Source organism: Panulirus ornatus, chromosome 12, assembly GCF_036320965.1.
Source record: "Panulirus ornatus isolate Po-2019 chromosome 12, ASM3632096v1, whole genome shotgun sequence".
Lineage (NCBI taxonomy): Eukaryota > Metazoa > Arthropoda > Malacostraca > Decapoda > Palinuridae > Panulirus > Panulirus ornatus.
The window spans coordinates 22,788,800-22,811,490 of NC_092235.1; the positions used below are offsets into that span (position 1 = coordinate 22,788,800).

General features: G+C 40.0%; 1 protein-coding gene across 1 annotated transcript in view; it reads left to right on the forward strand.

The window, feature by feature from the left end:
* The first annotated feature begins 21,776 nt into the window (after positions 1–21,776).
* LOC139751721 (uncharacterized) overlaps positions 21,777–22,691 on the forward strand; it is a 6,039-nt gene continuing 5,124 nt past the window's right edge. Inside the window, exon 1 of the mRNA XM_071667278.1 lies at positions 21,777–21,886. Within this exon, the coding sequence (XP_071523379.1) occupies positions 21,879–21,886 (8 nt within the window). The 5' untranslated portion in view covers positions 21,777–21,878. The remainder of the gene's footprint in view (positions 21,887–22,691) is intronic.

Here is a 22,691-nt window from a genome sequence, read left to right on the forward strand (position 1 = left end):
CCATAGATTCTCTTTTTTTGGCCAAATCTGCTTATCTGGCGACAATATTGTATTATATTGAAGGAAATCAGGTACGTGGGATGAAATCTGTCCGATTGAATGGACTGTATATTTCTGAAATAAACTCAAAGATAAACGATAAATTACGTGTACTAAGAACTAAACAGATTTGTACTTAATAGATTTTACTTTCAAACTGTTCAGATTTTATGTGATCAAATTCGTACGAAATTCATTGGCTGCACAAATTCAGAAATCATTGAAAAATCTTAACACGCAGCATAAATTTATAATAAATGAAAACTTTATAGTCTTTGTACCATCAATATCAAAAATTCTTGGGTTATGTACTTTGGAATATTGAAAAAATTCAGATTTTCTGTAGCTAGGAATATACATAAAATTCTTAGGTTCTGCACTGAGGAATATAAATAAAAATATGAATAAACATAAATAAAATTATTTCCCCCACATATCAATGAAATACTTAAGGTCTGTATGAAAGAAATGAATGAAATTGTAAGTTCCTACTTTACATGGAAAGCAGACAAGGATTATGAACTTTAAACTATTCAAAATGTAACGAAACTACTTGAAGAAATTAATGAAAATTCAAATGAAAAACTCCATCACTAAGAAATTTACGAAAATCCAACGTTTAGAAATGAGTGAAACTGTCCAAAACAAATTGCAATGTCTTCTGCAGAGAGGAATATATATATATATATATATATATATATATATATATATATATATATATATATATATATATATATATATATATATATATTCCTATGAGTCCACGGGGAAAATAAAACACTTGAACTCATACGAATATCTTGATCACGCGCAAAATTGTGATCCTTTTCAATATATACATATATGTATATATATATATATATATATATATATATATATATATATATATATATATATATATATATATATATATATATATATATATATATATATATAGCTGAACAATCTATCAAGTCTTCAGTAAACTCAATTACTAGCGAGACACAGAGAAGAGAGTGTCAAACTCTTCATATGCTGCTCTGGATATCGAGTTCCATGCCTTGTACACAAGTATGGTATTCTACAACCTAAAGTAGAAAACGTTTGATAGATGAAAAAAAAAATCTGACCATTGTATCATCGCCCCATAACCACTTCAAGTAAATCATCCTCGTGTGGTTGATTTCCTTCGGTATAAAAAGAAAAAAAACTACTGAAAAATAAAGAATATGTTTCGGAGGCTGAATTCGCGACTCGATCGAATCCGTGAACCGTGTGCCCTCGGCTTATTTTTCCTGGATGAGTTTGCGACATGACTGGAAACGTTTGTCGTTCACAGAACAAAAAAAAAAATAATATTCTGGTATCCGACGTTTTTACTTGTAATGCAAGATTGGAAAAACATCCTGGATGAGTTTGTGAAATGACTGGAAATGTTTGTCGTTCACAGAAAAAAAAAAAAAAAATTCTGGTGTCAGACGCTTTTACTTGTAATGCAAGAATCGAAAAACATCTTTAAAAAAAAAATAACAAAAATGCTTAATTTGACATTTCCTTATATCTTACAGAAGACTCGGTTCATATTACAAACTTTCATATGTACTCCAGAAATGATCTACCCAAGTTCCATTGGCAAGTAATGTACTTTTTATTTTCTATGATTGTTGATTGGATAGTCTTTGGGCTTATCAACTGTAAGGGTCGTTAGGTCCATTAACCATAAAAAAATGCACAACTTCTTCATGTAATTTTAGAGTTAACAGCCGACTGTCATCATTAACTACTACCACCATAATTACTTCCCTCATAATGAGCCCCAAAAACTTTCAATTTTCTACTTTCTAAACATCTACTTGCTGTAAATAAACATTAAATTTTTACACTTACCATTTTTTTTCTCCTCTTATCCTTAAAGTTATACATATCACATCTCTCTCTTTCCACTGAACCCATAACTGAAAAAAATATGAAAAAAAAATACGTTAGTTTTAAATTTGGTTTTTCTGTTGTAATTATAAAACAGAATCAAACCAAACCAAAGGAGCTACTACAAACTTCAATAACCGTATTTTGTTACATTACAAGAATCTGGATGCTCAAGGATAACAACACACACACACACACACATCAAATTATTCTAAAGAGAATAATAAAAATCACCGGAATTATTTTAAAAACCATCGGAATTATTTTTGATGAGTCACCGAAATGATTCTTAACAAAAATTATCGAAATGATTTTTAACAAAAAAATCACCGAATTGATTTTTAACAAAAATCACCGAAATGATTTTTAACAAAAATTATCGAAATGATTTTTAACAAAAAAATCACCGAATTGATTTTTAACAAAAAATCACCGAAATGATTTTTAATAAAAATCACCAAATTATTTAAAATTTTTCCTTTTTTTTTAAATTTTACAATTTTAAAGATAGTTACTGTTTGGATACACATACACAAAACCTTTTTGTTGGCAGTAAGGGCGAAGGGCATATATATCTAAGGGCTAAGGCCTCAAGCGGAGAGCATACAAAGGGTTACAATACATCGACACACGGGCGTGACATGTGTTACCAAGTGTTGCTCTGGGACCCATGACTGCTGTCATCATCTCAAACCTACGAGATTTGGACGCGGGTGCACAACTGAACGCTAATTCGTGACAAAATCAATCATGACCTGTACAATCTATTGAATTGCATGATAAGTACTGATATTTCAAACACACCTTTGTGTCACTTGTACGTAGGGTTGATTATGCATTTTAACGGCCCATCATTAACCTATTCAAAGTAATACAAACTGGGAAAATAAGTAAGTCATCTTATGTCTTCTTTTTTTTTTCTTTAAGCATCCGTGTCTCTGAATCTTATGTGTATATATATATTTTTTTTCTCATGGAAAAAAAAACAAGAATATGTACACATGTACATATTCCATGTGTGGCGAGGTGGCGATGGGAATAAATAAAGGCAGACAGTATGAATTATGGACATGTGTATATATGTATATGTCTGTGTGTGTGTATATATATATATGTGTACATTGAAATGTATAGGTATGTATATTTGCGTGCGTGGACGTGTATGTATATACACGTGTATGTGGGTGGGTTGGGCCATTCTTTCGTCTGTTTCCTTGCGCTACCTCGCTAACGCGGGAGACAGCGACAAAGCAAAATAAATATAAATAATAAATACATATTTTTTATTCTCATCTACACAACATCAGCATTACTGACACCAAAGCTTTAACTTGTAAACTCCAGAATTCTTATAACTACTATAAAAAGACATGTTAACTTTTCACCTATATTCTCCAAAGGATGTTCCATGTTGTGCTTTTGTTTTCAATGGGGTTACTATGTTGTGAATTTGCATCAAAATGTCGGACTTTAATGTTTCGTTTAAAATATACTTCGTTTCCATTTAATACTGCAAAGAAACGGATCAGCAAAGTTAACACAATACAAATTTTTACTGAAAAGTCTGTGTTTTCTTTTTTTTTCGTCAACAAAAGGGGGTTTTAAATACTAGAAATCTAAACGGAGTTCATAGCTATTTTTCTCTTACAAAGCATAAGGGACTGAGAAGTAGGTAAGACGTATACAATTCTAAATCCATCTTATATGAAGCCTAAACGATATAGCGTCACATCTGGTTTGATTTTCATTCTTTTCAAATATATAAAAAAAAAACTCTTGAATCTGTCCATACGGTGTAGTGACTCACTGTTTAAACACACACATCCATCCATATATATATATATATATATATATATATATATATATATATATATATATATATATATATTAGCAGATTCGGTCCTTCCGGGCCTTCGTCTATGGCTCCTGCAGAGGGCTGGTGAAGCCTTCAGACTCCCTTAAGATCGACAATGTGTGTTAAAATTATAAAAATCATAGAAAGAACACTCAATGGAAACCATAATATCAAACAATTCCGAGAAGACAAAGATTGGAGGCAGAACAAGAGGCTTTGCCCCCCAAAAAAAGATAAAAGAAAAAATCAACTTTCCATTTTCTTTATTTTACTGAAGACAAAAACATCAACAATGCCATAAAGTTGACACAGTTTTGAGCCACCACCAGCTTCTCACAGGTGAGGGGGTGTAGTGAGTAATGGACGCTCTCATTACTGAACCAAAGTGCGAATTTCTGATCCTCTTCTTGTGTTCTTCTTCGAAAACTACTGGTGTCCGGGATGAGGTATGTTGTGTGCGCGCGCACACAGACACACACACACGCACAGTTCCCGGCGCCTTCTCCCAACACCGAAGATGAGAGGAGAAGTAAAACATGAGGAGGTGCATGAGGGGCTGGGGCTAAGAGGGGCAGCTGGCGTGGCGCAGGACCCCCGTTCTCATGGGTGTATGTGTAGGGCGCTGAGTCCTTTGGGGGTAACTTGGCCATAGCGTGGGAGCTGAAGCCTCACCCATGGTAACCTGTGGGGAGGGGAGACACACACCCCCCAAAAAAATTAGACACGTAAATAGATGCTTGTGTTGGCCAAGGTCGACATTTCAAGTATGTACATCAGAGATTCTGGGGCCAGAAAACCCAAATAAAAGGATAAGACAAAAAGGAAATGTTTTATATCATGGTGGACGTAGAGGGCACACCCACCTCCATAACCCTTGGCTACGTGGACCAACTGGGTCTCCACGACGGTCTCCGTCTCCGTCGCCGTCTCCGTCACCGTCTCCGTCGTCCCGGCTTCCGTCTCTGTCTGGATTGCAGGCGAGATTAAATGGTGGTAGCGGACGGTACCCGTATATGTATTACCCCCTCTCCGTCCGTCCGTCCGTTCGCTGGCACACCCTAACTACCGATCCGACGGAACCCCAGGGCATAAAACTCAGGTCACCCCCACCTACCTCTCACCTCCACCTCTTTTCACCTTTTTTCCCCCTTGTGCTCCGCCGAAGGCCTTGGCGCCCTTGGTGCCCTTGGCGAGGACCTACCTCCACGGCAAAAGGAGGCGGTATGACACGAGTGGGTGGATGGCAGATGCTCCTGGCGAGCTAAAAGTGGCTAGATCAAGTCCTACTCCGAATCATAGTCCAAAATCTGGTAAACACACACAAGAGAAACCCCGGGCGAAGTGGAGTGAGGCTGTGTGTGTGTTGGAGGGCGAGAGAGTCGACACTCGGTCTCAAGGGAAAATGTCTCTTTTTCTTCTTTTTCTTTTTTTTTTAAGGGCGAGCGTCATCGGCTGTGTTGTGTGCATCTCCCTTAACTTCGTAATTATAAAAGGGAAAATTCAATGAAACTCAATTACGGAGTGGGATGACCCAAGGCATTATACTTCCGGGGCATCGATCATCCGAAGCATTATGAACCTAAAGCATTATCATTCCGAAGCATTATTAACTCAAAGTATTATTATTCCGAAGCATTATTAACTCAAAGCATTATTATTCCGAAGCATTATTAATCCAAAGCATTATTATTCCGAAGCATTATTAACTCAAAGTATTATTATTCCGAAGCATTATTAACTCAAAGCATTATTATTCCGAAGCATTATTAATCCAAAGTATTATTATTCCGAAGCATTATTAACTCAAAGTATTATTATTCCGAAGCATTATTAACTCAAAGTATTATTATTCCGAAGCATTATTAACTCAAAGTATTATTATTCCGAAGCATTATTAATCCAAAGCATTATTATTCCGAAGCATTATTAACTCAAAGTATTATCATTCCGAAGCATTATTAACTCAAAGTATTATTATTCCGAAGCATTATTAACTCAAAGTATTATTATTCCGAAGCATTATTAACTCAAAGCATTATTATTCCGAAGCATTATTAATCCAAAGCATTATTATTCCGAAGCATTATTAACTCAAAGTATTATTATTCCGAAGCATTATTAACTCAAAGTATTATTATTCCGAAGCATTAGTAACTCAAAGCATTATTATTCCGAAGCATTATTAATCCAAAGCATTATTATTCCGAAGCATTATTAACTCAAAGTATTATTATTCCGAAGCATTATTAACTCAAAGTATTATTATTCCGAAGCATTATTAACTCAAAGTATTATTGTTCCGAAGCATTATTAACTCAAAGCATTATTATTCCGAAGCATTATTAACTCAAAGTATTATTATTCCGAAGCATTATTAACAAAAAGCATTATTGTTCCGAAGCATTATTAACTCAAAGCATTATTATTCCGAAGCATTATTAACTCAAAGTATTATTATTCCGAAGCATTATTAACAAAAAGCATTATTGTTCCGAAGCATTATTAACTCAAAGCATTATTATTCCGAAGCATTATCAACTCAAAGTATTATTATTCCGAAGCATTATTAACAAAAAGCATTATTGTTCCGAAGCATTATTAACTCAAAGCATCATTATTCCGAAGCATTATTAACAAAAAGCATTATTATTCCAAAGCATTATCATTCCGAAACATTGGTAACCCAATGCATTACCATACCGAAGTATTATTAACCAAGAGCATAATTATCCCTAAGCATTATTAACCCAAGGCATCATTATTCTGAAGAAGCATAAACCTTCACAAAACCCAATATCAAACATGCTTCTCTACATTTAGTCTAGTCATTATACTTCCTCTTTTTTGTCCTTCGGAATAATGATACTCCGGATCTATGACGATTCGAAATAAAGGGTTCGGATCCTTTTCGAATTGCGGAATCGAATAGTGAAGAAATCCATTCTGAGATGGAGACACACACACACAACTGGGTATTCAAACACTTCCTTGGGCAGGTCATGTTCCACCACTCTTCCATTTGCTCCATCACTGACAACTTCGTATACCATCAAGGCACATCGTTGACCTTAAACGAGGGTGTCGGTCGCTTAATCACCTCTTCTGCCATTGATTTCAAACCCTTCGACTCCGCTAACGATCCAGTGGTAGCCTTTGAACGCTCTGCGACCACAGCAACACCAGCGCGACACTGGTCTCCAAACTAATCAAATGGGATTGAAATCTGTATCTAAACGAAGGCCAATGTTTAAGTCTGTCGTTACCATACCTCAAATGACCTGCGGCTCAACACACACAACACACACCCAAGGTCAAAGACCAGTTCTCATACACTGACCTTCTTCTTCTGACACTTAAACACGTATGAGACTCACTTACAACAGAGGGGTTAGTCATTTCTACGTCCTACTTATACTTTTAATCCCTTCAGTACGGCGGTACGACCCTTTGCACGTGAAGAACGACCCTTGGATCTAAATGTATGACCCCCCTCAACTCCACAGCACGACCTCTGAGTACGATAGTACGACCTTTGACCCTTAATGAGCTAGTCAAGGTTCAAACCCATTATACCCAAGGGTCGTAACTGGTCGTGTGGTAGTTTCAGGGTCATACCACCGAAAACACAAGTCGTGAACTTAGCTTTAGAATCCAAAATACTTAAACCTACTTAACGAAGTACATACGTTGGCTTACTTTTAAACGGCTCGTTTCCCTTGTAGTGTGAGTGATATGAGCCATCATTACTTACCACAGTCTCAGTTTCTGTTGTGAGGAGGTACTTCACTTGCTGTGGGCAACCTCCCTGTTGTGGGGAGAGAGAGGGAGGGAGGAGCATTATCATACTATTCGCTTGCTGTGGGCAGCCCCACATATAGTGGAGAAAGAGGGAGTACTATTATACTTAAGTCTTATATACAGTGGCAAATGCAGTCGACTGAGTTCCCACAAGCTATATATATATATATATATATATATATATATATATATAATGCTCAGCTAGAGACTTATACACCAAAGGCGTTCTGTAGAACAGTGAAGAACTACAAGGATTATAATAACACACATTGACCTGGTAAATATTACGAAACAAAAATTACATCTATCTCCCAGGTCTTATAAGATCCTAATACCATTATACTCTGAGCAGCATCAACTGCCATCAAAACAATGACACAAGTCTTATGAACTATGATGAAGATTAATGCTTCTATGAAGGTCAATAATAACATGCCATAATTATGGTCATTTGAGTCCCACAATGATTGTACAAGTATGATAGAACTAAGCCTTATGATCATAAGCAATTATAATATAATTATAAGACTCACCTTGAGAATAATGACTCAATAATAGAGCGTGTATGAGACAGTTTAATGATTATCACACACACACACACACACACACATATATATATATATATATATATATATATATATATATATATATATATATATATATATATATATATTTTTTTTTTCTTCCAAAAGAAGGAACAGAGAAGGGGGCCAGGTGAGGATATTCCCTCAGAGGTCCAGTCCTCTGTTCTTAACGCTACCTCGCTATCGCGGGAAATGGCGAATAGTATGAAAAAAAAAAAAAAAAAAAAAAAATATATATATATATATATATATATATATATATATATATATATATATATATATATATATATATATATATATATATATGAAAATAGTGTAGAAGCCTCGTCAAATGACCCTTTGACACCCAACTGGGCTAAAATCTAACCTGACATGACCCCGAAGACCTGACCTACGACGACCCCCCACCCCCTTTTTGACCTCAGGGTAACACCTACCTGGGCACTGTAGTACCGCCCAGCCTGGGCCAGCCCCACCAGCAGACACACCAGCGTCGCCGTCAGGAGGTACCTGAAGGTGTAAGACACACGAGTGAGAGAGAGAGAGAGAGAGAGAGAGAGAGAGAGAGAGAGAGAGAGAGAGAGAGAGGCGCGCGTGCGGGGTGTGTCCTGCGGCTGCCGCCACACAGCCAGCACCAGCTGCCGCAGCAGGGGGAGAAGAACAGCACCAGCTGTCACAGCAGGGTCGTAAAGAGCACCAGCTGTCACAGCAGGGTCGTACAGTGCACCATCTGCCGCAGCAGGGTCGTAACGAGCACCATCTGTCGCAGCAGCTGGTCGTAACGAGCACCATCTGCCGCAGCAGGGTCGTAACGAGCACCAGCTGTCGCAGCAGGGTCGTAACGAGCACCAGCCGTCATAGCAGGGTCGTAACGAGCACCATCTGCCGCAGCAGGGTCGTAACGAGCACCAGCTGTCACAGTAGGGTCGTAACGAGCACCATCTGTCGCAGGAGGGTCGTAACGAGCACCAGCTGTCACAGCAGGGTCGTAACGAGCACCAGCTGCCGCAGCAGGGTCGTAAAGAGCACCAGCTGTCGCAGCAGGGTCGTAACGAGCACCAGCTGTCGCAGCAGGGTCGTAACGAGCACCAGCTGTCGCAGCCGTTAACAACTAGAGAACCATTAAACCTTTGGCGCTGGTCGTTACGACAAACCTTAAGGACGATAGTTCGACCCTTGAGAACGACTTGACAACCCTTGGGGTTAGACGTCCTGACCTTTGACCTAACCCTTAAAAGGGGGGGTTTAGGTCAAAGGGACAGGTCATTATCCCTAAAGGTCTTAAACAATAATATTCCCTGGGTTAACCCAGTACCCTTAAAGCAGTCATATATATATATATATATATATATATATATATATATATATATATATATATATATATATATATATATATATATATATATGACCGACCCATACCTTGCCATGGTGTTCAGTGGTGGAGATATGTTAACACAGTGGGCTGGGTGTTGGAGAACGAGCTTGGGTGAGGGAGGGAGAGAGGGAGATGATGATCCTCCTTCTTGTTGTTGGTGTTGTCGCTTGGGGGAGAGGAGATATAATAAAGGTGGAGAGGATCGAGACTGGAGGTCCTGGCCAGGCTAACTCAACGGGTATATATATACACACACACACCCACCTTCTCCCTCCCTTCCTCCCTCTCTCCCTGTCTCTCTCCCTCCACCACCAATGAAAGGCACTACGGCTCATCTGATGACATACTCCACCAATCTTCCTCTTTTCCACCAGCCAATCACCCGAGAGACATTTCTCATTTTTCTTCATCATCCCCAAGTGTAAAAAAAAAAGAAGAAAAATTTTTTTTTGTCCAAAAGCCATTAAGTCCACGAGTCAAACTGGTCCCTCCCTTCTCACCACCCCAAAAAAATAGTCTTTCCAATATCCAGTACAAAACTACCTCATTAAATCAAAACTCCATTCATGACAAAGGTAACAAGGTGATTATCCCAAAGACGTAGTGGAAGGATCAAACGCGTAAGCGAAAGAAAATCTTCAACATTTATCACATGTCCACCATTATTATTATTATTATTATTATTATTATTATTATTATTCGCATCCACGTACAAGAGCACTATGCCTCACACACCTCATGACCATCTTATGTTGTCATAAACATCGCCATATATACTCATGGAAGGCAGGTCTATCCTCATAACCACCATCTCATAACCCTCCTTTCCACATTACCAACCCAACAAGGATTGGGCTACGTGGGATTCGAACACAGACACTCTTGACCCACCACACGAAGGGAAAGGGACGTATGGACATACACAAATTTCCTTTGTAATCTATTCAGGAGAATTTCCAATGTGTGATGAGCTCAATGGATGAATTTTTCTTTACTCATAATTTTCCCCCGGGTCAAAATGACTGACACCAACACTAATTAAATTTTTCTTTTTTGATAAGAAGACTTATAATTTTTAAATCACATGTAGATACCGATTCTCTTAAGGACTTACAATGGAGAAAAAAGAAATTTTAGACAAAATTGGTTTACTAATAAAGTATATTGGTTTACTAATAAAGTATATTGGTTTACTAATAAAGTTTATTGGTTTACTAATAAAGTATATTGGTTTACTAATAAAGTTTATTGGTTTACTAATAAAGTTTATTGGTTTACTAATAAAGTATACTGGTTTACTAATAAAGTATATTGGTTTACTAATAAAGTATATTGGTTTACTAATAAAGTATATTGGTTTACTAATAAAGTATATTGGTTTACTAATAAAGTATATTGGTTTACTAATAAAGTATATTGGTTTACTAATAAAGTATACTGGTTTACTAATAAAGTATATTGGTTTACTAATAAAGTATATTGGTTTACTAATAAAGTATATTGGTTTACTAATAAAGTATATTGGTTTACTAATAAAGTATATTGGTTTACTAATAAAGTATATTGGTTTACTAATAAAGTATATTGGTTTACTAATAAAGTATATTGGTTTACTAATAAAGTATATTGGTTTACTAATAAAGTATATTGGTTTACTAATAAAGTATATTGGTTTACTAATAAAGTATATTGGTTTACTAATAAAGTATATTGGTTTACTAATAAAGTATATTGGTTTACTAATAAAGTATATTGGTTTACTAATAAAGTATATTATGATCTACACGTAAGAGCCAAAGGTAATGACCGTGAATTAAGATATGAAGAAACAGTGATTCAAATTGCCTCCATTCGCCATCCATCGCTGGAAGAAAAAAAAAATTATTTCTTTATAATCGCTAACCTCCAGCAACGCATGGGGGGATTAATCTCTCGGCGATAATCTCCGGGAAATACGAGAGTGGATTAATATAGACACTTACCATATATATATATATATATATATATATATATATATAACCCTCATCTGCCTCCGTCAACTTACAAGCCTCAGTTTCGACGGCAAAGACGAGGAGAAGACGAGGCTACGAGTGAGTGAGTTGAGGGAGGGAGGAATGGAAGGTGTGTGGCGTTGCGATCCCCCAACACACACACACGCGCGCGCTCTATCGCCCACACGAGGCGTCGCTTTAATGACGACGCCTTCTGGCAGGGTGGTGGCAGGGTGGTGGCGTTGTTTTGACCTCCCCTGCCACCTCAAAAAAGGTCTCCGATGGCCCCGACCTCCTGCTGCACCTGCAGGAGTAAAACACCACCACTCCCAACACTCGCTGGGTGTGTCCGGCAGTGGTTTACTTCGGTCAAATACACGACCTGACACTTTCCCCAGGGGCGCCGCCCCTCAGGGGGGGGCGGCGACCTCTCAAATACACGACCTGATACATTTCCCGCGAGGGGCGCCGCCCTCGACTCCACCACTAGCAGTAGGGAGAGAGAAAGGGGGTCAGAGGTGCGATCAGCGACTTCGACTTCGTCTCCGGAGCGACTTCGAGGTGGCTTCCGCTCGCTCCCAGACCTCTTCCCTCCTCACCCATACACCCGGCCACCTCACACACACAAGGGCGCTTGTAAAGCTGTTCCCTGCCCCTTCAGGAGGCACACACACACACGCCCTCTCTCTCTCTCTCTCTCTCTCTCTCTCTCTCTCTCTCTCTCTCTCTCTCTCACTCCCAAGCGCCCCTGGACGACTCCCAAACACGACCCTGCCTCTCTCTCTCTCTCTCTCAAAACAAGATGATGACGCCACCACTGCCTCGTCTCTTCGCCCTTCGCGAAGGGAAACCCGCATCTACAGGAACTTACTGCCTCCCTACTGTTACCTTCCCCTCCTATCTCCCACCTTACCCTGTTGTTGTTGTTCTTGTAAAATTGTGTTTACGTGTCCCTCTCTCTCTCTTACAACACCCCGCTACTCCGACTACGAACAACCACGAAACCTTGGAGGCGTCTCTTCGTCGTATATCAACTTGACTTGTTGAAATTTCCTTCTTGTGTCTCCCCTGATGATGTGATAGCTACACGAAAGTGCACTTGGGAACTTATCGTGTTTCACATTTCCCCCGGTGGACTCAGGAATATATATATATATATATATATATATATATATATATATATATATATATATATATATATATTATCCCTGGGGATAGGGGAGAAAGAATGCTTCCCACGTATTCCCTGCGTGTCGTAGAAGGCGACTAAAAGGGAAGGGAGCGGGGGGCTGGAAATCCTCCCCTCTCTTTTTTTTTTTTTTTTTTTTTTCCAAAAGAAGGAACAGAGAAGGGGGCCAGGTGAGGATATTCCCTCAAAGGCCCAGTCCTCTGTTCTTAGCGCTACCTCGCTAATGCGGGAAATGGCGAATAGTATGAAAAAAAAAAAAAAAATATATATATATATATATATATATATATATATATATATATATATATATATATATATACACACAAATATATTGCCTTTTCTCAAGCAACGACACATGGAGATGGATGACAAAAATGGGCCATGAAAAAACAACTGAACAATGCCAGGGATTTTCCGTGTGGAAACCCAGACTTACAGAGAATTTCTCCCGAGTTTACTGGGGCGTCAAGCGCTCCCCCTATCAAACTCCCCCCTTCCTTTCCTACCCCTGTCTAGCAGCGTATATGCTCTTCTCCCCCCCCATCTCTCTCTCTTATCTCCCCAGGAAACTCCGTAGGCAACACTATATCATTGCCAGGGGGGGTGGAACTTGACGAGTGGGAAAGCCGCTGAGCTAATATTTTGATGGTAAAGATGAATGAATGAATTTAGAGAAAAAAAAAGAAATGAATGAGTTAAGCAAATATGACGTGTGTCAATGAGAAATGAAAAATAAATCATTACGAATTAAGTAAAGTAGTAGTAGTAGTAAGTAGTAGTAGTAGTAAGTAGTAGTAGTAGTAGTAGTAAGCAGTAGTAGTAGTAGTAATGGTAGTGGTTGTGGTAGTAGAAGTAGTAGTAGTAGTAGTAGTAGTAGTAATAATAATAACAATAATAATAATAATAATAATAACAATAATAATAATAATAATAATTATTATTATTATTATTATTATTATTATTATTATTACCATTATCATTATCATTATTATTATTATCATTATTATTATTATTATTATTATCATTATTATTACTACCATTATCATTATTATTATCATTATATCATGGACATTCTCAGGTCATAATATTGTCCCACTTCCTATCTGAGAAGTGTGTTCAAATAACACTTCTAAGACGTAAAACACTAGGATGAATACAGGTTCTACTGTGGGAACCACAATGCTCCAGACACTGTAGGAACCACAATGCTCCAGACACTGTAGGAACCACAATGCTCCAGACACTGTAGGAACCACAATGCTCCAGACACTGTAGGAACCACAATGCTCCAGACACTGTAGGAACCACAATGCTCCAGACACTGTAGGAACCACAATGCTCCAGACACTGTAGGAACCACAATGCTCCAGGCACTGTAGGAACCACAATGCTCCAGGCACTGTAGGAACCACAATGCTCCAGACACTGTAGCAACCACAATGCTCCAGACACTGTAGGAACCACAATGCTCCAGACACTGTAGCAATCACAACGCTCTAGACATTGTAGGAATCTCAATGCTCCAGACACTGTAGGAACCACAATGCTCCAGACACTGTAGGAACCACAATGCTCCAGACACTGTAGGAACCACAATGCTCCAGACACTGTAGGAACCACAATGCTCCAGACACTGAAGGAACCACAATGCTCCAGACGCTGTAGGAACCACAATGCTCCAGACACTGTAGCAACCACAATGCTCCAGACACTGTAGCAACCACAATGCTCCAGACACTGTAGCAATCACAACGCTCTAGACATTGTAGGAATCTCAATGCTCCAGACACTGTAGGAACCACAATGCTCCAGACACTGTAGGAACCACAATGCTCCAGACACTGTAGGAACCATAATGCTCCAGACACTGTAGGAACCACAATGCTCCAGACACTGTAGGGACCACAATGCTCCAGGCACTGTAGCAACCACAATGCTCCAGACACTGTAGCAACCACAATGCTCCAGACACTGTAGCAACCACAATGCTCCAGACACTGTAGCAATCACAACGCTCTAGACATTGTAGGAATCTCAATGCTCCAGACACTGTAGGAACCACAATGCTCCAGACAATGTAGCAACCACAATGCTCCAGACACTGTAGCAACCACAATGCTCCAGACACTGTAGCAACCACAATGCTCCAGACACTGTAGCAACCACAATGCTCCAGACACTGTAGCAATCACAACGCTCTAGACATTGTAGGAATCTCAATGCTCCAGACACTGTAGGAACCACAATGCTCCAGACACTGTAGGAACCACAATGCTCCAGACACTGTAGGAACCACAATGCTCCAGGCACTGTAGGAACCACAATGCTCCAGACACTGTAGGAACCACAATGATCCAGACACTGTAGGAACCACAATGCTCCTAACACTGCAGGAACCACAATGCTCCAGACACTGTAGGAACCACAATGCTCCTAACACTGCAGGAACCACAATGCTCCAGACACTGTAGGAACCACAATGCTCCAGACACTGTAGGAACCACAATGCTCCAGACACTGTAGGAACCACAATGCTCCAGACACTGTAGGAACCACAATGCTCCAGACACTGTAGGAACCACAATGCTCCAGGCACTGTAGGAACCACAATGCTCCTAACACTGCAGGAACCACAATGCTCCAGGCACTGTAGGAACCACATTGCTCCAGGCACTGTAGGAACCACAATGCTTCAAACACTAGAAACCACAATGCTCCAAACACTAGAAACCACAATGCTCCAAACACTAGAAACCACAGTGCTCCAAACACTAGAAACCACAATGCTCCAAACACTAGAAACCACAATGCTCCAAACACTAGAAACCACAATGCTCCAAACACTAGAAACCACAATGCTCCAGGCACTGCAGACACCACAGTGCTCTAGAAAGCGGAAAGCACAATTCTCCAAGGATGTCAAAAGCTATATATATATCTATATATATCTATATATATCTATCTATATATATATATATATATATATATATATATATATATATATATATATATATATATATATATATATATATATCTATATCTATCTATCTATATCTATCTATCTATCTATCTATCTATCTATCTATATATATATATATATATATATATATATATATATATATATATATATATATATATATATATAAAACACATCAAATCCTTCAGGAAAAAATAAATATAACACGCTTCCAAAACTCTTTGATTTTCTTCTTCTTTTTTTCCACACAAACGATTCTAATTTATTATCCTAAAAGACTAAAATCTTCTCCCCCCCCAGCAGACGTTCGCATGAACGAGGCCCGGATGCAAGCCGTGAATCCGGATGCACCATGGCCATGGCCACAGGTTAGAGAGAGAGAGAGAGAGAGAGAGAGAGAGAGAGAGAGAGAGAGAGAGAGAGAGAGAGAGAGAGAGAGACCCGTCATCATGTGAGGTTACGTGTCACCCCTGAAGGCCACCTCTCTCTCTCTCTCTCTCTCTCTCTCTCTCTCTCTCTCTCTCTCTCTCTCTCTCTCTCTCTCTCACAGCAGTTCCTGGATGGATGGGGTTCCACATGACGAACTGGGTTCCACGTCTGAGGGGCTCCTCTGGTCCAGAAAGGAGTTTCTCTCCTTCCATACTTCCTCGCCGTTTCCTGCCTTTATCGAGGTCGCGCCGGGGACAGACAAATGACAAGTCTCATTCGCTGACATGTATTCACGACCTGCCGTATGTGATGCTCCCAAAGCCAAGGACGTTTTAAACCCCACTGGCAAACACGTCGCCCCCCATACACCACCTCGATCCAAAGCATTCTGTCCTGAAAGTTCTAGACAAAGGCCCTTTCTGTCCATTCTCTCATCTCTTTCTCTGCCTTCCCTTACTCTTACTCTTTGTCCATTCTCTCATCTCTTTCTCGGTCTTCCCTTACTCTTTCTCTCTGTCCATTCTCTCATCTCTTTCTCGGTCTTCCCTTACTCTTTCTCTTTGTCCATTCTCTCATCTCTTTCTCTGCCTTCCCTTACTCTTACTCTCTGTCCATTCTCTCATCTCTTGCTCGGTCTTCCTTTACTCTTAGTCCAATCCAATTCTGAGACGTGTATTCTATTAGTCTATCTTCACTCATCCTCTCTAAATGTCTGAACCACATACGCACATCCTCTATCAACCACAACCCAGTCACTAACCACACCTTTCTCTCTGACTATTTCTTAATTTCATCAACTCTCACCTCCCACCACATAGTGTCCTCGAGGTATTTGATTTCCAACGCGTCCACCCTCTCCCATTTTCTATCATTTAGAACACGAGACGCACGCACGGCCATACCCATCCTCCACCCTTACAGGCAATTCATCTCTTCTTCCACACGCTCCACACTGCATCCAAGAGTTTAAGTCGCCTCTCCCACCCCATGGCTCATTTCTAACCCTGGGGGGTTCCTTCTCTCACCCCATGGCTCATTTCTAACCCTGGGGGTTCCTTTTCCTGCCACCCCATGGCTCATTTCTAACCCTGGGGGTTCCCTCTCCCATCCCATGGCTCATTTCTAACCCTGGGGGTTCCTTTTCCTGCCATAGACACACTCAGTAACTAGAATAATCCATGTCTTCCAGGCGCCCTGCATTCGCTCACGACCAGGCCATTTCGTCACGCCTCCATGATGAAAAACTCCATGACCTCATCTTTCTTCCCAGTCACTTAATTTCCCCCTCCTTTCACTCCCACTCCCAAAACCCCAGGCAGAATCTAGGGTTTCATCAGTCCAGAGTTTACCACAAGAGCAGCATCATCTGCAAACAGAAGCCTCCCTCTCTGCTCCCTCCAGCATACTGTAAACCCCCGCCCCTCGTAACAACCTCCACCTCTCTTCCCTCCTCCTATCACCCAGTCCATGCAAAGATCAAACAGCCATGGCGACATCACACACACACACACACACACACACACACACACACACACACACACACACACTTTCTCGACTCGTCCCCCTCCGCCCGGAACCACTCACCTTTCTCCCTTCCTACTCGCACATACGCCTTGTTCTCACTGCAAATTAACGTTCACTGCATTTAGCATCACCTACACCTTATGCTCGTAACACCTTCCACAGACAATGGACATCTACAAACAGGGGTGCAAACAATCTCCCACAAGACCCTTACAGGAACTGTTTACGCCAACGGCTGACTTGCAGATAGCAGAGACCTGTTTACGCCAACAGCTAACCTGCAGATAGCAAAGACCTGTTTACGCCAACAGCTAACCTGTAGATAGCAGAGACCTGTTTACGCCAACAGCTGACCTGTAGATAGCAGAGACCTGTTTACGCCAACAGCTAACCTGCAGATAGCAGAGACCTGTTTACGCCAACAGCTGACCTGTAGATAGCAAAGACCTGTTTACGCTAACAGCTAACCTGTGGATAGCAGAGACCTGTTTACGCCAACAGCTGACCTGTAGATAGCAAAGACCTGTTTACGCTAACAGCTAACCTGTGGATAGCAGAGACCTGTTTACGCCAACAGCTAACCTGTGGATAGCAGAGACCTGTTTACGCCAACAGCTAACCTGTAGATAGCAAAGACCTGTTTACGTCAACAGCTAACCTGCGGATAGCAGAGACCTGTTTACGCCAACAGCTAACCTGTAGATAGTAGAGACCTGTTTACGCCAACAGCTAACCTGTAGATAGCAGAGACCTGTTTACGCCAACAGCTAACCTGAGGATAGCAGAGACCTGTTTACGCCAACAGGTAACCTGAGGATAGCAGAGACCTGTTTACGCCAACAGCTAACCTGTAGATAGCAAGAGACCTGTTTACGCCAACAGCTAACCTGTAGGTAGCAAAGACCTGTTTACGCCAACAGCTAACCTGTAGATACCAGAGACCTGTTTACGCCAACAGCTAACCTGTAGATAGCAGAGACCTGTTTACGCCAACAGCTAACCTGTAGATAGCAGAGACCTGTTCAAGATAACGCCGCTCTGGGGGTCTCTGTGGAGAGGCCTATGACTAACGCCTCTGTGGGACTTCCCAACTCCCGGGTTGGGATGTGGCATTCCACCTGACACTGACCGTGCTTCCTCCAGCAAGAACTGCGCATCTGATTGACGACGTGTCACGTACGTGTGTGTGTGTGTGTGTCACGTATCTATGTGTGTGTGTGTGTATGTCACGTATCTATGTGTGTGTGTGTGTGTGTGTGTGTGTGTGTGTGTCACGTATCTATGTGTGTGTGTGTGTGTGTGTGTGTCACGTATCTATGTATATGTGTGTGTGTGTGTGTGTGTGTGTGTGTCACGTATCTATGTACGTGTGTGTGTGTGTGTGTCACGTATCTATGTATATGTGTGTGTGTGTGTCACGTATCTATGTGTGTGTGTGTGTGTGTGTGTGTGTGTGTGTGTGTGTGTGTGTGTCACGTATCTATGTACGTGTGTGTGTGTGTGTGTCACGTATCTATGTATATGTGTGTGTGTGTGTCACGTATCTATGTGTGTGTGTGTGTGTGTGTGTGTGTGTGTGTGTGTGTGTGTGTGTGTGTGTGTGTCACGTATCTATGTGTGTGTGTGTGTGTGTGTGTATGTGTGTCAACCAAACCACGTTTTCTTTCCCTCTTTGGGTCTATATAACAACCTACCATTCGTCTACTAAAATCTGTCATCTTATAACTACCCATCAACTCGTTGATCTATCTATTACGTGTATTGTATATCAACTCTCAATTATTATCTATTACGTTGTATTGTATATCAACTCTAATATCTATCTATTACGTGTATATGTATATCAATCTCAATATATATCTATTAGTGTATTGTATATCAACTCTCAATATTATCTATTAGTGTATTGTATATCAAACTCTCAATATCTATCTATTACGTGTATTGTATATAACTTCAATATCTATTCTATTACGTGTATTGTATTCAACTCTCAATATCTATCTATTACGTGTATTGTATATCAACTCTCAGTATCTATCTATTACGTGTATTGTATATCAACTCTCAATATCTATCTATTACGTGTATTGTATATCAACTCTCAATATCTATCTATTACATGTATTGTATATCAACTCTCAATATCTATCTATTACGTGTATTGTATATCAACTCTCAATATCTATCTATTACGTGTATTGTATATCAACTCTCAATATCTATCGAGAAAAAGCTATATATTCCTCCCTTCCCTCTAAACCTGGACGTAAACAATACATTACACTAACCACAAATGCACAAAAGTCGCGCTTCCGTTCATTTCGTGGCGTCGAGCCACGAAGATTCGTTATTGACGAAACCATTTGTCCGTTCGTCATCCGTTCGTCCGTCAAGCAAGGCGGGCGCGCGCGCGCGGGCGTCCATGAACGGAACTTGCGATTCTCTTTTGTTTTCAAAAATGGCGGAGGAGGTGACTCGTTGCCGGACGCCCTTCCATGCGCTTGCGCGACCCGCCCACCGGAGCGCGGAAATGACGCATCCTCGATCGTCATGTCTTCCCTATTCAAATATCCACCTCTCTCTCTCTCTCTCTCTCTCTCTCTCTCTCTCTCTCTCTCTCTCTCTCTCTCTCTCTCTCTCTCTCTCTCTATCAATCTATCTACCTATCTATCTATCTATCGTGGCCTTTTTAAGCTCCTGATGGATGTCTGGAACTAGAGCTCAAGTGGCTCTTTGAGAAGCGCTCATCGGTAACTCCCACTTGTCAAACCCCCCCACGACTTTGACCCGAGGTCGTTGGGTGAAAATTGAGCCCCCTTTTCGAGCTCTCGGATAACTACCCGGGCTTTCAGAGTGTTTATTAAGCTCCCAGAACGCCATGAGTTCTAAGAATACTCAACAGCTCTTATTTTCACACCCTGGAGGCTCTAAGATCTCAATACTCACAGATGATAGAACACCTGGAGCTCTAAGAGTGCTCAAAACTCTTAAGATCACGGTACTCATTGCTCTTAGAATACCTGGAGCTCTATGGTCTTAGCACTCAAAGCTCTCAGAACACCTAGAGCTCTATGATCTTAGCACTCAAAGCTCTTAGAACACCCAGAGCTCTATGGTCTTAGAACTCAAAGCTCTTAGAACACCCAGAGCTCTACGATCTTAGCACTCAAAGCTCTAAGAACACCCAGAGCTCTATGATCTTAGCACTCAAAGCTCTAAAACACCCAGAGTTCCATGCTCTAAAACACCCAGAGCTCCATGATGTTAGTACTTAGAGCTCTAAGAACACCCAGAGCTCTATCATCATCTTGCCCAAAGCTCTTAGAACACCTCCGGATCAAAAGCCAATTCCAAATCCCATTTCTGTCTGCTTTTATCAACCTAAACTTGTAATTCTGAAGAGAAGAAAAAATAAAGGAAAGAAAGAAAGAATGAAAGAAGGAAGGAAGGAAAACCTTAGCCTAGCCTGAACAAAGCTTGCATTGAGGAGAGGATGTAATAAATAAGGAAAACCTACACGCTAGGCTAGGCTAGGCTAGGCTAGGGGGTCCTGCTTGCACCATCATCTTGCGAGCAATGAGGCGATGGGTCGTAACTTCATGTTGAGGTACGACCCTCATCTCCTCCCTCTGTTATATTTCTCTCTTGTGTCTCCCCTGATGATGTGATTATGACACGAAAGTGCACTTGGGAACTTATCGTGTTTCATCATTTTCCCCGTGGACTCATAGGAATATATATATATATATATATATATATATGTATATATATATATATATATATATATATATATATATATATATATATATATATATATATATATTGCCCTACTTATTTTCCACCATACCCCTCCAAACCACACACACACATCCACCCTTCCCAAAAATATATAACAGTGACCACCATATAATATGGCTCTTTATTTATTCATTCTTTTTTGAAAAAAACCCAACAAGAACTCCTCCTCACACCCCGAAAATCAAAAGGGCGTGAAGCTTTCTGCCTTCATTTAGCAGCGACGCCATTATGTCACGGCAATGGGTGGCTGGCGACCCAAAGTGTCTTGGCTCATATATAAAAAGGGAGGACACCCTCGGCAGTGTATTATTCCTTCAGACGACAAGCGGCAGGGAACCACAAAAAAATACATCCATCATCAACCAACAAACTTCATCTTCTTCAACTTCTGTTCTCTACACATCTTCAGCAATGGCAAGGTAAAGAGAGACAAATTTTTAGTTTTTTTCATCTTCAACTTCTTTTCTCTACACTATCGTCGACATGGCAAGGTAAAGAGAGACAATTTTTTTTTTTTTTTTATCTTCTTCAACTTCTTTTCTCTACACAATCTTCGACAATGGCAAGGTAAAGAGAGAGACAAATTTTTATTTTTTTTACATCTTCAACTTCTGTTCTCTACACATCTTCCACATGGCAAGGTAAAGAGAGACTTTATTTTTCTAATCTTCAACTTCTTATCTCTACACAATCGTCGACATGGCAAGGTAAAGAGACCATTTTTTCTTCAATAAAATTATAATTTTAAATGTTCAAATTTTGCTCATGATAGATTCGCAATCTTTTTCTTTTTTTCTTCTTTTTACACAATTGTTTCAGTGAGTGAAGAGAAAATTTACCCGCCTTTTTTTTTCTATAAAATTATAATCTTAAATGTTCAAATTTTGCTCATGGTAGATTCACAATCTTTTAATTTTTTCTTCATTTTACACAATTGTTTCAGTGGGTGAAGTGAAAATTTATCCGCCTTTTTTCTATAAAATTATAGTTTTAAATGTTCAAATTTTGCTCATGGTAGATTCACAATTTTTCACTTTTTCTTCTTTTTACACAATTGTTTCAGTGAGAAGAGGAAATTTACCCGCCTTTTTTTCTATAAAATCATAGCTTTAAATGTTCAAATTTTGCTCATGATACATTCATATTTTTTTCTTTTTTTACACAATTGTTTCAGTGAGAACAAGAAATTTATCCGCCTTTTTTTCTATAAAATTATAATTTTAA